The 16,085-nt window shown below is 52.3% G+C and overlaps 1 protein-coding gene across 1 annotated transcript; it reads right to left on the bottom strand.

The window, feature by feature from the left end:
* Window positions 1-349: 349 nt before the first annotated feature.
* On the bottom strand, window positions 350-11,116 carry CXCR5 (C-X-C motif chemokine receptor 5). Its single transcript, XM_052653220.1, has 2 exons — window positions 11,060-11,116; window positions 350-1,417 (listed from the first exon to the last, which is right to left on the bottom strand). The coding sequence occupies exons 1-2, from the start codon at window positions 11,114-11,116 to the stop codon at window positions 350-352; spliced, it is 1,125 nt and encodes a 374-aa protein (XP_052509180.1).
* Between the last annotated feature and the right edge of the window lie 4,969 nt (window positions 11,117-16,085).

Raw genomic sequence — 16,085 nt, 5'->3', positions numbered from 1 at the left:
ACTGTGTTCTGGAAGGGGAATGACTTTCCCTATCGGCAGGGGCAGAAGTAAAATTTGTTCCTCGAGCACTGGATGGTTTGGATGAGAGAAGGCAAGTGTGGTTCTCTCAGCCTGAGGGCACAGGTATCCTTGGCTCTGCCTTTGGGATGCTGTCCCCTCCCTGGACCCCAGCCTAGATGTGGGGCTGGGAGAAGAGCCGGCAAGGATGTCCTGGAAGGAGGGGTTGGTTCCTCCAGCTGCCCCGTATGAGGATACTGGCCAAGGCAAGCTCTTCGGATCCCAGCTCCTGCAATGCCAGCATCACTGCCTGCCCCAAGGAAAGCTGAAACAAAGGGGAGGGGGCTGGGACCTAGAAGGTGGTGAGGGACGTGGCATTCTCTGACTCCGAGAGGCTGCTCTTGCGCCAGCTGGGGAAGAACTGGCAGAGGGAGGCAGGGCCGGTGCAGCCCAGCTTGGTCAGGAGCCGTGACAGGTCACTGCGGAATTTCACACCAGCGAAGGTGTAGAGCATGGGGTTGAGGCAGCAGTGGGCCAGGCCCAGAAACTCGCTCATGGTGATGGCCACGGAGAGATAGCTGTCCAGCTCACAGCTGCTGCCCAGCATCTTCAGCCTCGCTAGGGTGTCCAGGAAGATAACGATTTGGTAGGGTGACCAGCAGAGAAAGAAGACGCTTGTCACCAGGATGGCCACCCTGACAGCCTTCTGCCGCTGAGGGCGCCGCTGGGCCTGGCACAGCCTGTGCACCACCCCGACGTAGCACCAAGCCATCACCAGCATCGGCAGCAGGAATCCTCCGATGTGGTAGAGGAAGCGAGAGGTGAACCAGGCATTGGTTTCGGCTTGGTTCTCCTGGGAGAAGGTGCAGTGTGGCAGGGAGTCGTTGTAATGGGGTTCACTGACCTTGGCGAAGAGGATCTCCGGCAAGGCAAAGAAGAAGCCGGCCAGCCAGATGGTCGCACAGGTGATATGAATGGAGAGGAGGCGGCGGTGGCGGTAGGCGTGGACGGCGTGGACGATGGCCAGGTAGCGGTCCACGGCGATGCAGGCCAGGAGCAGGCTGCTGCAGTAGAAGTTGATCTTGTGCAGAGAAATCACAGTTTTGCAGAGGAAGTTGCCCAGGACCCAGCCCACGGAGCTCTCGGCCACGGCGAAGGGCAGGATGAAGACCAGGAGGAGGTCCGCCACCGCCAGGTGAAACAGGAAGGTCTCAGTGGAGCTGCGCGTCTGCCGGTGCCGCTCCAGGATCACCAGGACCAGAATGTTGCCCATCATACCGAGGAGGAAGATGAGGCCATAGGCCACGGGCATGAACACGGCCTTGAAGGAGGTCAGCAGAGGCCCCTCGACGGTGAGGCAGAGGTGGTTTTCCTTTATGGGGGTCTCCGTACTGTCATTGTAGCTCCCTAATTCCTTGTACTTCAAGGACAAGGGGACAGGAGAGCAGAAACTGAGAACCAGTCTTTCCTCTCGGAGAGGGATCCTGACTCCCTGGTAGAGTTATCCTGTTCCCCTACCCCCCTAACCCTGCAAGCTAACTGCTTTTGTCCCTGCGCCCCCAAGCCGCCCACAGGTCAAATCCCAGTTTCCCTTCATGTTCCTCCAACAAATCACTTTGCCTTTTCCAACTTCAGTTTTCGTCTGTAAAACAAAGACTAAAGGAGGGAACGTGGTGTGGGAATATGAACTCTGGAGGGCTGTGCACCTGTGAGTCATTTCTCATCTCTGAGTCCTCAGGTGTGGAAGGCTGCAGGCTCGCGGGGCTGGGATCAGGACTTCCGTTTGGGGAGTGAATCTGGTTGGGATAAGGAGTTCCAGTTCCGCGCAGGACGAGGGCATTAAAGCCTGCGTGCGTGTGTGCTCAGTTCCTCAGTCGTATCCAACTCTTTGTGACCCCGTGGACTGTAGCCCATTAGGCTCCTCTGTCCATGGGATTTCCCAGGCAAGAATGCTGGAGTAGGCTGCCATTTCCTCCTCCAGGGGGTCTTCCCCACCCAGGGATGGAACCTGCATCTCCTGTGGCTCCTGCATTGGCAGGTGGGTTCTTTACACTGAGCCACCTGGGAAGCCCTGCTAAAGCCCAGGATCCTGCTGAAGGGCTGGATGCTGATATGGGCTGTTGGCTTCCCCTCGCTTTGTCCCCTTCTTCCTGAGTGCCTTCCTTATAACTGAAATTGTTGTGAGAGCCTCTTGCTTTGTCTAACGTGCACCACAAGCTCAGGTATGTAATATCTCTGCTTCACCGATGTCTTGCTAGAGAGCAGGCCTGCTTGAACCCATGTTGATGTAACTTCCACCAATACGCGGCGCTGCCCGGGCTGCCCTGCCTGCTGCTCCCCGTCACTGCACACTCCTTGCCCTGCGCCCTTCCCACTTAAGAAGCAGAGGGCCCAGAGACAGAGGAGAGCCATAGGAGGAAGTAAGGGAGGCATGGGGGTGGTGGTGGGGTGTGGGGGTGGATACCTGCGGCAGGGGTGATGGTGGTGGGGGGCTGGGGAGGGCTCCAAGTGAAGGGCATGTGCCCACTCCGTTTCCGGAAGCTCACTCCTCCCCCCTCCCCCACCTCTGCCAGCACTCAGGTTGTTTACTGAGCAAACCGCAAAGGAAGGCAGGGTGCCTGTTTTCATACCTTTCACTCACAGCTGTCCCCCTGCACCTGCTCGTCCTCACTTCCCAGCTCTGTTCTTCCCACCCCCCCGCAACCAGACCCCCCTCCACGGCATTTCAAAACCACTTATAACCAACTTATGTGGGCTCAAAAAGTCACTTCTAGAAACGATGAACCCCTGGGAGGGAGAAGATGGGAGCAGGGACTTGGCACCCTGTCTCTGGGTGCCCTCCTTCCTGGAGAGTGAGGGTCCCCCCACAAGCGGGGGTGGCTGCACTGCTAACCAGGACCCCAGCTGGGGGTCATCCTCTCGCTCTCAATGGTGGGAGGACCCATTCCCCAGCCTGGGTCTTTCCTTCTGGTTCCTGGGGCAGGTGGTTCTGGAAGAAGGGGTTGGGAGGATACATAAGTTTAGCAGCAGAGCCATAGGCTCGCCCCGACCTCAGCATCCTCTACCAAAGCTCTAGCCCTTCTTCACGCTCATGCTCAGGTCTACCGTCTCCCCACAGTCCCATTCCCACTAACTTCTCCACTCTTGTCCAGCTCCTACACAGAGGGCAGGATGACTTTTCCAACCCACGAACCTCATTACATCAGTGTCCTGCTTAAAATCTTTTACTGTTCCCTGTTACCTCTAAGCAGTGATTTTCTTATCTTTTTCTTCCAGTTTCATACTTAAAAAGTTTACTTGGAGTATAGTTGATTTAAAATGTGTTAGTCTTATTTAATAGCAAAGCAAATTATAAGAAAAAGTCATGTTTGGAACCAAGTTCATCGATAGAAGTTTGGAAGACGCCAACCTCTGTGCATTCACAGAGCAGACTGCAACGCAGCGCTCAAGACCAGATGAGGTTTATCTGTATGTTCTCTTAGGGAGAGATGTTTACCTTACATCACTCAATTTCAGAACTAATTGGAAGGCATCCCATAGAGGCTGTCTTTGCAAGTTTTACCAGGGATGGAGTGGAGGGCAAGGAGAGAGTCTCCTTGAAACCAGGACACCCTTGTCTCATGTAGTGTTTCACATACTAGATTTTGTTTAAGAATATGCTTCTGCTTTCATTCAAAAGCCATAAGCTTGTAGTGCCAGTGTGCCAAGTCACTTTAGTCATGTCTGACTCTTTGTGACCCTCTGGACGGTAGCCTGCCAGGCTTCTCTGTCCCTGGGATTCTCCAGGCAAGAATACTGGAGTGGATTGCCGTGCCCTTCTCCAAGGGATCTTCTCGACCCAGGGATCGAACCTGTATTGGCAGGCGGGTTCTTTACCGCTAGTGGCACGTGGGAAGTAGGGTGAGGTCTAAACTCCCCTACAGGACCTTTACATTGTTGCAAAATGTATATTTCCCTGACCTTTCAAACCTCATCTCTTCCTCTTCATAGCTTTATTCCTCTCTTTCAGGTTCATCATCCTCCTGACTGCCTGCCCCCATCACTCCAATATAGTTCTGTCTCTAAAATTCTTCCTTTTGCTGAGGAGTCCTTTCTTGCAAAAGCTTACCTGTTCCTATGCTTTTCTCAATGCCCCACTCAATCCCATCTTCCTATGTCCTTCCTAACTCTTCTGTTTGGAATTATTGGGTTGGCTTAAAAGTTTGTTCAGGTTTTTCTGTACTATCTATCTTATGGGAAAAGCTGAACAAACTTGTGGGCCATCCCAGTATATTCTGTCTTCTTTTGTCACAAGTGCCTTTATTACGTCACTCAGGGCCGGGATGTCCATGGCCTCAGTACAGGGCGAGCTCCTGGAGGCAGGCCTTCTGTGTCCGCCTTACAAGGCCATGTATTCTGCACATGCTGGATGGGCTTCAGAGAGTAGTTTCGAAAGAAGACCAGGGACCCTCATATTCCAGGTCTTCAAGGCAGTTCCTCTCTGCCCCAGCAAAGACTCAGACACTCCTCCTTACCCTTCTTCAGGTCTTGCCTCCTTCCAAAGTTCCTGACAGCCTCAAGCCTATCGAGTTCTCTATCCATACTGGGAGCTATTTCCAACATCGTCATTAAATACAACCCTTGGATTCGTCCTGGAATTCAGCAGGAGTTAAGCAGAAAGAGTGAGATGAGCTGTCTTCATGCAGAACAAAGCAATGGAGACAGAAGCAGAGGTGCAGGGTTTGGCAGTCAGTGGGACTGGGCTGGACTCCATCTACCTCGTGGTGGGAGTCTGGCGGTCCCACCGCCCAGCGGAGGGCTTCAGTGCAGCTAGCCTACCTGGCCCAGGACCACTCAAGACCTGCTGGCTAAAGCATCTAGGTTGCTGGGTTAAAATCAACATAGAGAGACGTGTCCCTTGGACCCTAGAGCCCCCATCTCCTGAACCAGGTTTAGAGAAGGATGGCTGGGGTGGGGGGGTTGGAGGGGGCTTCCCAGGTGGCGCTAGTGGTAAAGAATCCACCTGCCAGTGCAGGAGACGTAAGAGACCTGGATTTGATCCCCTGGAGGAGGGCATGGCAACCCACTCCAGTATCCTTGCCTGGAGAATCCCATGGACAGAGGAGCCTGGTGGGCTTCAGCCCATGGGGTCACGCAGAGTCCGACTGAAGCGACTTAGCACGCACACATGGGGGTGGGGGAGTTAGAGGAGTTGGGGGACTGTCTCTCCCTTCTTGCCAAGAGGCAACCGCTCAGGCAGAGAGGAGAAGATGGAGGAAGCTGGTTTGAGGAGTACTGAGAGGCTGCGATACCGCTCAGCAGGAGGTGTCAAACAGACGGTTTTGGGGGCCCGGGAGTGGCACGTGTTAAACCATTTCCCACAGCCAGGGGATCCGGCACCCTCACCCTTCCCCAAATCATGGAGAGAGGTAATCGGACAAGGCTGACTCTGGCCCAGCGGGAAATCAGAAATCGGGAATCCTGAAGGTCATGGGAACGAGGCACGGAAGGGCCCCTCAAGATTCACACCCAGAGGGAGTTCATTGTGGATGATATGGCCTCATTCTTTCCTATGACAAGTTTCAGGAACCCACAGCCCTCAGGCGCACACCCTCTGACAGCAGTGTGTACCCTGAATAGCCTCAGACATGTGCCAGGTGGGGGGCCATGACAGCAAGTAGCATGAGCAGGTACCCAGTGGATAGCAGCCTAACAAAGGCTGGGGACCAGGCCTCAAAGGAGGCAAGAAAACACAGTGACGGGGACGACGCTGAGCAAAGAGCCAGGAATCTAGGTAGAAAATTGCTATGACCACTGGGGAGGGGCAGGAGTGGGGACTAGAACATTCCGTGTCCTGGTACTGAGGTGCCAGGAGAAGGGAGGATGGGACTGCAGTGCTTGGGGTTGCAGACTTGCCTGGTGGTCCAGTGGTTAAGCATCCACCTGCCAGTGCAGGGGACATGGGTTCAATCTCTGGTCCTGGAAGATCCCACAGGCTGCAGGGCAATTAAACCCGTGGGCCACAACTACTGAGCCCACGGGCCGCAACTACTGAAGCTCAAGGGCACTGGAGCCCGTGCTCTGCAGTAAGAGAAGCCACAGCAATGAGAAGTCCTCACACCTCAACTATAGAGTAGCCCCCACTTACTGCAACTAGAGAAAGCCCAGGCAGCAGTGAAGACCCAGCACAATAAAAAATGAGTCAATACAAAAATTTTTTTTAAATGCTTGGGATTGCAAATGTTACTCTTCCTCCCCAGCTCCCTTCTTTCCTTCCTCTGGATCCCCTGTAGGACCCAGGCCTCTCCCTGGATAATTAAGGCCCCCAGGCCCCATCTGACTTCTTTACATAATAAGGCTACCTTGCTGCCCTGCCCTGGCCTGTGTGAAGCTCACAGACATTTGCTGATGGGTCTCTGTGTCAGCAGGTGGGCAGGGGAGTGTCTCAGACCCTCCCCAGGGGTCTGCCCTGGATCCTTTCCTTGTTTTCACTCTCAGCCCTGTCCTGGGTGACACAGCTGGGGGACATTTTCAGATGATGCAGAGTTCTCTACAACCCAGAACTACAGGCCCAAACTGACCAGATGGAATTGATCAGGAAAAATGTAGAGACCGAGATGGGGTTTCAAACTTTAACTCTTCAGGGACAGATGAGGGAAGACCTGACTTAACTGTTTATGAGAAAAAAGACCCGAGAGTTTGTTGACAGCAAGCTTCAGATGAGTCAACAGAGTGATGTGGCTGCCAAGAGGGCTCTGTTACCTTATCTAGGTGAACAGAAACCTGTAGGTGGGCAGCTGCCACCAACCCAGTTCCTTTGGGCTGGACCAGGGTGACCAGTGGTTAAGGGGTCCAGAAATCCCCGCCCTGGGAGGAAGCTTCCAGGTTGTTGGCTGTGGCATCCAGGGAAGAGAAGACTTGAGTCAAAAGAGCCAGCTCCTTCAAAGACTGTAAAGAGCCCCCGTGGCGAGAGGGTAGGGTGGACTTATTGTGTGAGGTTCTAGAGGGTAGATCAGGAGGAACAGGCTGAGGTTGGGGTCAAGGGTGTTTCAGTCAGAGGAGAAAGAAACTTCTAACAGGTTCTAGCTATCCAACAATGAGTTGGGGCACTTGGGAGGAAGAGGAATATTTGAGGCCAAGTGTGTGGAAGGCATTCCTGCCCTGGAAAGGAAGCTGGGCGCTGCTCTCAGATGCGCCTTGCTCACAGCTCCCAGACGCTCCACATCTTGGGCTGTCATGCCCTGCCCTGAGCTGGTTCTCAGCCTTATCTTCACATGCTTGGGAGCCATTGCTTCTCCAGGTTGTCTGTCCTTCAGGGAGGGAATGGCTCAGCCTAACTTTGCTTCTCAGCCCCCAGGAAGGGGGCAGGCCTGCTGAGGGCTTGGCTCATCCAGGCCCAAGCCCAGGGCTCCAGGGGCCTGAGTCATACAGACTGCAAGAGGCGCGGGGAGCACACACAGGCTCCATCTCCTTTTATGTCCCTGGCTGGACATTCCCAATCCAGAGTCGGGAGCCATGATCGGGGCCAGCCAGGGCGTCTCTTATTCTGGCGTTCAGTGGCTTGAGGGATGCTGGGGGTGGCGGAGGGGGGTGTCTTGAAGGAGGCTGGGCTGAGGGGCAAGGGTGGAGGTCTGCACCCCCTCTTCCTTTAGAGGGCCCACATTCCCTAAAGACCATCTGAGACTCTGGCTTGCCATTCGTCACATCTCACCCCCTTTCCCCACCCCCAGCCTTCAGGAGTGACCTGCCAGGCTACTCTTCCATCTCCACCCGAGGGTTTTGGCCGTGAGGAACAAGACACTACTCTGGGTGTGGTTCTGGGTGGAGACTTTAAGCTACCCCTACCTCTGCACTGAGTCCCTAGGCTTCAGTGGGTCCCCCTTGGTACCACAAATCAATTACACTTTGGGGACAGAGCCACACTGTCCAAGGGACAGGTGGACATGTCACTTGGGTGTGTATGATACCACAGCCCGAGTTAGTACTGACTGGAAACATTTTGTCCCATCCTCCTGAAAGAAGACTCATTCTTATGTCCTGATTGTCAGCGTGAGTTCAGGGCCGTTTTTTCAGCCAGTCTGCCAGAGGAGTGGATCAGCCACAGTCTGCTTCGTCACTGAAGGCGAGAATTCCTGATGGAGACTGTGGTCTGTGTGTCTGAGTCCACACCGACCCCTCCCCAGGCAGGCCCTGGGTCTCCCCCTTATTGGACCCTACCAATCACCCCTAGGCGGGGCCCCTTCCACTGGGGTTCCTCTGGGAATTTCTGATTGGTTTGGGAGGGGGGTGAGCCTCCCCTCCCCCAAGGTAAACCCCAGAAACAGCCTGAGCTGGTTTTGGTTCCTCTTCTTGACACCTCCTTGATGAAATGGGACAGTGCGTGTGAACGGCCTTTGCATCCTGTGATGCTCTGATCACGCTGAAGTCATAGTTTGTGGGGGTCATCCCTGGGGAGGGGTCGGGGAATCCAGGCCCTGGGGCTGGGCCAGACTCCCCCTACTCTATGGCTGGTGTGCAGGGTGGGGCTGGAGATGCAGCTTATGACCGGCCCCTGGAGGTGCCTCAGGTCCTAGTTCTGTCTAGAGGAGGCTCCATGCTTTCAGGTCCAGCTTCCTGTGGACAGAGGCTTTTCCTGGTCTGCCTAGATCTGCCTTCCCAGCAGGATGGGTCCCTGGTGTGCCCACCCCAGGGACCTGGCTACTTGTTTCTGGCACCTAGCCATCTAGATGTCTTCCGTTTGGATCCTCCATTCATGGCAATTAGCAATCCATCTCAAGAAAATGGACATTTAAAACAGCTGATAGATGTTTAAAATAGATGCAAGAAGAGGGAGGTAAGACAGGATGGCCAACACTGGGTTTATGGCCAGGAGACCCCCAGCAGAATAGCAGAAATCAGCACACACTTGGTGAGAAGCTGGTGCATGCAAGCCTCTTCTGCCGCCCTGCTGTCCCAGGGCCCCTGTGCGGGGAGACGCTGTGGGGGAGGCTGTCGAAACTGCTTGAGGTCCTGCTGTTAGGGGGTAGGGGTAGAGAGAGGGTCTGTGCTTCTGAGGAGACAACAGCCCTAAGAGAGAATATATAGGAGAAGAGCATAGGTGGGATGAAGCAGTAGGAGCTGGCTAAAGACGAGTCCAGGGCCTGGGCCGTCCTGGGATTCCTGGCTCCTGGCCTGACTCTGATGTGGATGGGGTGGTTCAGGCCCACTGGGTTCCCTGGCCTGAGACCACCCAATTGAGGTAAGACATGAAGTGAGTCATCAGTTTCTCTCCCTGGCCTGTGGGTTTTCTTTGGTATGTGGGACGTGCCCCACTGTCCCCCTGCCCCCTGCTACCACCTGTCTCTAGTAGGTCACGCAGTGGAGTGAGGCGTGCTGTTAGGGGAACTCTTGAGGTTTCTCAGAAGCCAGAACCAGCCAGGTCTTGAGTTGGTTACTGTGATATCCAACTGGGTCAGGGCTCGTGGTCAGCTTGAAGCTGTAGGCAAAGGAAGATGCCCTGTAACCTAATCAGGGAAGGCCAGGGGCCAGGGCTGGGGGCCAGGGCAAGAGCACGTTGCCTTGTCAGGGCTGTGGGGTTTTAGCCTGATTGGACTCAGGGCCAGCTTTATGGGCGTGCTACCAGGACAGTCACGCAGCACCCAGCGCTTAGAAGAGCCTCATGCTTGGCGTGGTGCTCTGTTGTCGCTGTCTTGAAATTCTTAATAGGATCCCTACACATTTAGGTTGCATCAGGTCCCTTAATAGGAGACCTACATGTTTGGGTTGCATCGGGTCCCACAAATTAAGCAGCAGGTCTGATCAGACTGATGGTACTGACTCTGCTTTTATCTGGGGGTTAGGATCTGAGAAGCCAGACTTTGGGTAATTAGCCTTCCCCCCACCTCCCCATGTTCTACGTATACTTCCAAGTCTTGGGGTCTAGGCGAGTGAGAGGAAGAACTTTCCAAGCAAGTATGGGAACGTGGTTGATGGAGTTACAGTATAGACTCCAGTCAGGGGAGCGAGAGGAGTCAGGGATCATCTCAGGATGAGTTTAGGGCCAGGAGAGCTGGTGGGTAGAGGAGAAAGGGTTTGGACCTTTCATGATCCAGTCCAGACTGAGTGAGAAATTCTTCCCCTAGAAGTATCCTTGGCCATGGGGGAAAGGGAGAAAAGGCCACAAGGAAGTTTCCAAAAGATCCTTACAAACCATCCTCTACTGCCCTCACACAGGTGCCTCCAGTCTCTGGTTGAGTGGTCCCCTACATACATCTTTCGGGGACCCAGTGATGACCAAGCCAACTGGGTTCCTCTGCTTCACAGGACAGGCATGGTTGGGTGGCAGAGAGTGATGCTGGGGACTGTATTTTTCAGCCCACCCAAGAATACCTTGTTTCTAGAGAGCCCAGGCTTCAAAGGGAGACCACAACATATTCTAAGACATTTCTAGGATTAACACAAGATTCTTCCATGCACTTGATATTAGCTCAGCACCACCTGCCCCAGCCCACTGGGGTCTTCTCCCTTGCCAACCATCTCCTCGGTTTAAGCACATCATCCTTGTCTACAAGCTTCCAGTGAGTCATTTTGACTTCGTGGCTAGCCCATAAGCTATTTAAGGGCCAACACCAGGTTCTCAACTTCTCTCCCCAAGAGAGAGTGTTGTGCCCCAAAGACAGTCATATAGCAAGAGATGACTAAATATACACTGATCGGTCAGCTAGTAGTGCCAGCCTCTGGACATGAAGAAAAGCTCCAGTGCGCTTTCCCACGTACCCCTTATTCCAGCCCTAAGAGATGAGGAGAGGAGATCCTACTGAAGAGTTGAGAGGCCAAGTGACTTGTTCTAGGTCCCAGAACACATCAGGGAGGATGCAGGACCTAAACCCATCCTTCCAGTCCCCTCTAAATAAAGGATGTCTATGTAAGGCATCAGCTCTATTTATCTGCTACATCCATGGAATGAGAAATCAAAGCTTGAAAGTCAGGGGCCAGGGAACCTGTCTAGAGCCTGCCGATCTGCTGTAGGAAGGGACTATCCTGTCTTCCCTTGGGCCCCAGGCCCAGGATATTTCGAATTCCTGGGCGAGCTGTCTGTACTTACCAGGTCCTCCAGGTTGTAGTTCATGAGGTCCATGTCCAGAGTGAGGGGGTAGTTCATGGTTGTAGCAGTATGTCAGCCGACTGGCCACTGTCTGATTTTGAGAGCTTCTCCGCTCGGTGCCTATAGCGAGGTGGCAGCCGTCAGCTGCAAATTTAAACAAATGAACTGCGCGCTGTCTCCTGGGGCTGCGTAGGGCCCAAGGCCTGTCTCACAACTCATCACTTTTTTTTTTTTTCCACTGGGTCTTTTCTGTTTTTTTGAAGAAAAAGGGAAAATCCCCACAGCATCAGTGCTAGTCAAGCATTTCAGCTTCTTTCCTGGCAATAGTTATCTCAGGTGGGGCTTATGACCGGTCTGAAGGCTGCCCCTCACTTCTCATCCCTGTATCACCACCAGCCTCCCAACAGGGAGTTAGTTACGCCTTGTAATGAAAACCACCACACCGGTTGGTCAGGGGTGCTTCGTGGGAAACTCCACGTAGAAAGGGAACAGGAGGAGGCGAGCTCTTGCAGGCCCCCTCCTCCAAGCTGCCTCCCAGCCCTAATCTTTCTCACCACTATGGCAACCCAGCCTCCAGTGTGCCTGGGACCGAAAGTCCCTGGTCCTGGGAAACCCCTCAGTCCGAGGCAGACTAGGACACCCTATTTGCCATCATCCTTTTGTCCAGGCAGGGGCAAAACCCCTTCCCTTTCCAGCTCAGTTCAAAAGAGATAGGTTAGAAATTTTCAAAGGGAACAACACTAAAATATTACTGGCAGACAAAAATGAAATTACCCGAATCACCAAGTGCAAAAACAGCCACAGAAGAGTCATTTTCTTACTCAAAAATAATGATGTTCCAGCTATAAATGAACTTGGTTGGCACATAAATGATAACTGTCGTAGACTTCCCAGCTAGAGTAGACTTGTACACGGGAGGACCCTGATGCTCGGAGAGGCAGAGTGACTTCCTTAGGACATACAGGTAACCGGTGGCAGAGCTACAACCTGAAGCCCAGGCTTCCTGACTCCATATTCAGTATTTTCTCCAATGCACCAGGCTCCTGCTCTTACAGGCTTGTCAGAACCCTTTTCCTTTCCTTCAACTCTGCCCTGAGTTGAAGGGCAGTGGATCCCTACCTTTAAGAAGCTCCTTTGTAGACACGGATCAACTTCTCCTCCAAGGCTCACCTCTGTGCTTTTTCTTCCAGGAAAGGTCCACAACGATACAGAATCAGTGAGAACACACACAGAGGCACCTACACATGACGTGCTCTTTCTGGCCCCACCTCGTCCTCCCCTTCCAGCCAAATTGCCATTTGCTGGGATTCTGCTTGTTCTAGTGCCCTCCTTCTCTTTTTCCTCCATGTTCATCTTCCCCTTTTCTGTCCCCCACACCATCCCCAACAGATACATCTTTCTTGGAATTCAACAACCTGAGGAGTTTTCAGCCTCTCTATTTAATGTTGAGGTCTTTCTTTCCTCAATCTCCATTCAGTGCCTTCAGTAACAGCTTTTGAAAGAGGAAGAATTTCAGGACAAGGGGCCAGAGTTCCTCTTCTGCATTTCCGTTCCTGAAACCATTACAAGGAGGTTGCTCTGGTGTTCCTTATGTACTCGTCATTCTTCCAGCCCCCCATCCCAATATCTCTATCCCTCCAGGCCATTGATATATTCCATTTAGCTTGTGCTACTCTAAGGAAACTGATCAGAATCTCCCTGGTGGCTCAGTTGGTAAAGAATCTGCCTGCAGAGTGGGAGACCCATTTCAATCCCTGGGCCAGGGAAGATCCGCTGCAGAAGGAATTGGCAACCTACTCCAGTATTCTTGCTTGGAGAATCCCATGGTCACAGGAGACTGGTGGGCTACAGTCCATGGGGTTGCAAAGAGTCAGACACATCTGAGAGACTAACACACGCACATGTACAGAATCATGTAGGAATAGGAAGGGAATTTGGAAGCGCAGAATTTCCATTCTCATTCTCCCCTCCCCCACCCCCAGCAAATTCACGTTCCCTGACACTACGTCCTCATCAGATGGTCACCCAGTAGTAGTCAAACATCAACAAGGGTGAGAAGTTTGGTCCTTTCAAGAGATCATGTTTCAATACAGGATAACATAATCAATCTGTTCTTTGACCTCTGTGTGATTTCTGGTTAATGGTCTTGATACAATCTCACTAGGACAAAATACAGGAAGATAAGTTTCCGTGTGCCATACTTATATAACTGCAATTAAAATGGCCTTTCTAGGGGGCTCCCATTCCCCTTGACAAAATGCCTAACAAATTTCATTTCAGTGGTTTTAGTCCATCATCTTGGGCTTCCCTGTTGGCTCAGCACTAAAGAATCCACCTGCAAAGCAGGAGTTGCAGGAGATGCAGTTTTGATCCCTGGGTCAGGAAGATCCCATGGAGAAGGGCATGGCAACCCACTCCAGCATTGTTGCCTGGAGAATCCCATGGATGAGGAGCCTGGCGGGCCCCAATCCATAGGGTCACAAAGAGCTGGACACCACTGAAGTGACTTAGTACGCACACACAGTCCATCATCTCAGCTTATAAAGGGAAACTTGAAATCCTGATTCAGTCCTTTTTTGATATGATGCTAACTTAGATAAGCCTGCTATCCTTGGGCCTATCCAAGTCCTTATGGGAAATATTGACAAATGCCAAAAACAGAACCCTGCTTCATGCCATTGGAGACCTACCATTCTCAAAAGTCAGGGACGATTTCATGGATGAACAAGGACATGAGCTAGACGCTGGAGGGTTGGATAGAGTGACCTGATGTGCCTGGAGGGGAGGGTGCAAGGCAGGGGGCGTGGGAGATGATGAGGACCACATGAAGAAGTGTGTGGAAATAGTTACTCAAGATGCAATGGGTGTGGTTATGGTGGTGGTGATGACGACGATGGTATGGCAGGGGGGCGGGGGGGCGGCAGCAGCAAGAAGATAGAGGAGGTTGGAGTGTACACTGGACAAGGTAGGAATTGCTCTCGTGGCCTTCTTGCTTATTCTTCCCATGGCTTTCCATTCACTTTGACGCGTGGCAGGCTCAAAAGAGAGGTTTGGTAAGAGGTTCAGGATGACTCCTCAGACGTGGTGGCAGGCTATGGCTGTGGTTGCCCCATGATGCTGTGGGCAGCAACGCATCTAACCTCTCAGTGACTGACCTGGGTTTTATGGAGAAGAGAAACCTGTGTCTGTTTCCTGAACTCCTCTCCAGTCCCTTAACTTACTGTGCATCTTGGACCATTCAGATGGCCCTTCCCATCTCTCCAGATGCTCGGAGATGCTGCAAGTGCCCAGGGCCCACTTGTCCCAGTCACTGACCTTTGATGGTCAGCTCGGTTTGCCCTAAATGAATAAATACCTGCTGACTATGAGTTCTAATGTTACCTTCGAAGGTTCAGAGAGTAACTGCGTCTAGGAGAAAAGATGATCTTCCAACAGATGAAGTCAGACTAAGCCCCCTAGAATAGAGAGGGCAGTGCCTAGCCTGGGACTCCCTTGATTTTAAAGAGGAGATGGCAGGAGTTCCACCAGTGTGTGAGGGAGACATTTCCAGATAAGGCAGCCCAGACTTTATTTCAGCCTGCAGCTTGCTTATATTTCTTCCATGTGGGATCCCAGTCCCCACCCATGGGTAGTCTACCCAAGGCAGTGCTTTTTTCCAGGCTTCTCAACAAAACAACCACTGATGGTTCAAACAAGAGTAGACTTGTGTCTGCCTTAGCCAAGGTGGTGGCTTAATATCAGCTCAGGTGGATTTTTCTCAGTGATTTTTGCTTCGCAGTTCATGGATTAATCGCTTCTCTTTCTTTCAGATATTAGACTCCATCACTTGTCTTGGAGCTCACTTCCTATATTCCACAGAAAAGTTACGTTGCACAGCAGAGTGTCTGGGGGGCAAGGAATGGGTTGGGGTTTTCCCCTATTCTTTCACTACCCTGGGGTGCTGGCTCTGTCTGACCTGGACTGAGATCTTGTTCTCTTCTTTCTCTGGGTCTCCCTCAGCTGTTCAGAACAAAGCTCCACAGGTCCCCACCTAGCGAATCAGCCCAAGGAAGTGTTGGGTATCTGTTTAGGATAGGACAGTAACTTTCATCCAGTATTTACCAATCTACAAAGTCGCACAGTTTTAATAATCTTTATCCTTACTTTCACATTTAACTCTATTTAATCCTCAAAACTCATTGTGCAGGTATTGGCATCGCCCATGGCCACATTTTATGGTGGGGGAGGTATGAGGAGACAGACCCTCAGTCCCTCTCTCATGAGTACAGGAAGAGTAATGTCTGAAACCAAACCCGGGGCTCTCTCCACCAGACCACACGACCTTCTCGCAGAGATTCAGTTTTGCAAATGACAGGCACTTACCTGGCCATCTGAGGGGAAAATTCTGCCTAAATTTACAGGCTGTTTACAAGGTACTTACTGTCTGCCATGAACTGCTAAGCTCTTCACACACATCATTTCCTATGGTCCTCTGAACAGTCTTTATGTGTTAGGTATTTTTATCACATTATCACACATGTGGAAACTGAGGTTCAGGCAGTAGTGGGAAGTAGTTGTGAGTGTTAGCAGCTCACTCAGTCACCAGTGACCCAAAAGCACAATAAAAATCAACACAGGAAGTGGGGTGGTGAAGGTTCTCAGTGCTGGAGCCAGCACCCACGCATAGCTCCTCTCTCATTAGGTAACAGGTAGGAGTCCTGCGGGGAGGAAATGAGCTGCAGGTGCTGGGGAGGTACATGAAGGTTGCCTCAAGGTTATAGGGGCCTTGAGCGTGTCTGGGAAACTTCGGTCTGGGGCGGGCTCTGTGGCCAGTTAGAGAGGGAGTCAGGTGCCTGGATCAGGTGCTTGCATGCTGAGCACGGCTGAGCCCCATCCAGAGGGGTGATGTGAAGATGGAGGGAGGTAGGATTCAGGCTCTGTGCTGGGAGCACCTTGTCCAGCATGCACCCAAGTCTGCACACTCATCTACATGTGTAACTTACATTTTCAAAGCAATATACATGCATGCATTTAAATCCAGTGCAGG

The sequence above is a fragment of the Budorcas taxicolor genome, chromosome 15 (genome assembly GCF_023091745.1).
Source record: "Budorcas taxicolor isolate Tak-1 chromosome 15, Takin1.1, whole genome shotgun sequence".
NCBI classification, from domain to species: Eukaryota; Metazoa; Chordata; class Mammalia; order Artiodactyla; family Bovidae; genus Budorcas; species Budorcas taxicolor.
The sequence above is the reverse complement of the archived record's forward strand: the minus strand, read 5'-3'. Positions and strand labels throughout refer to the sequence as shown.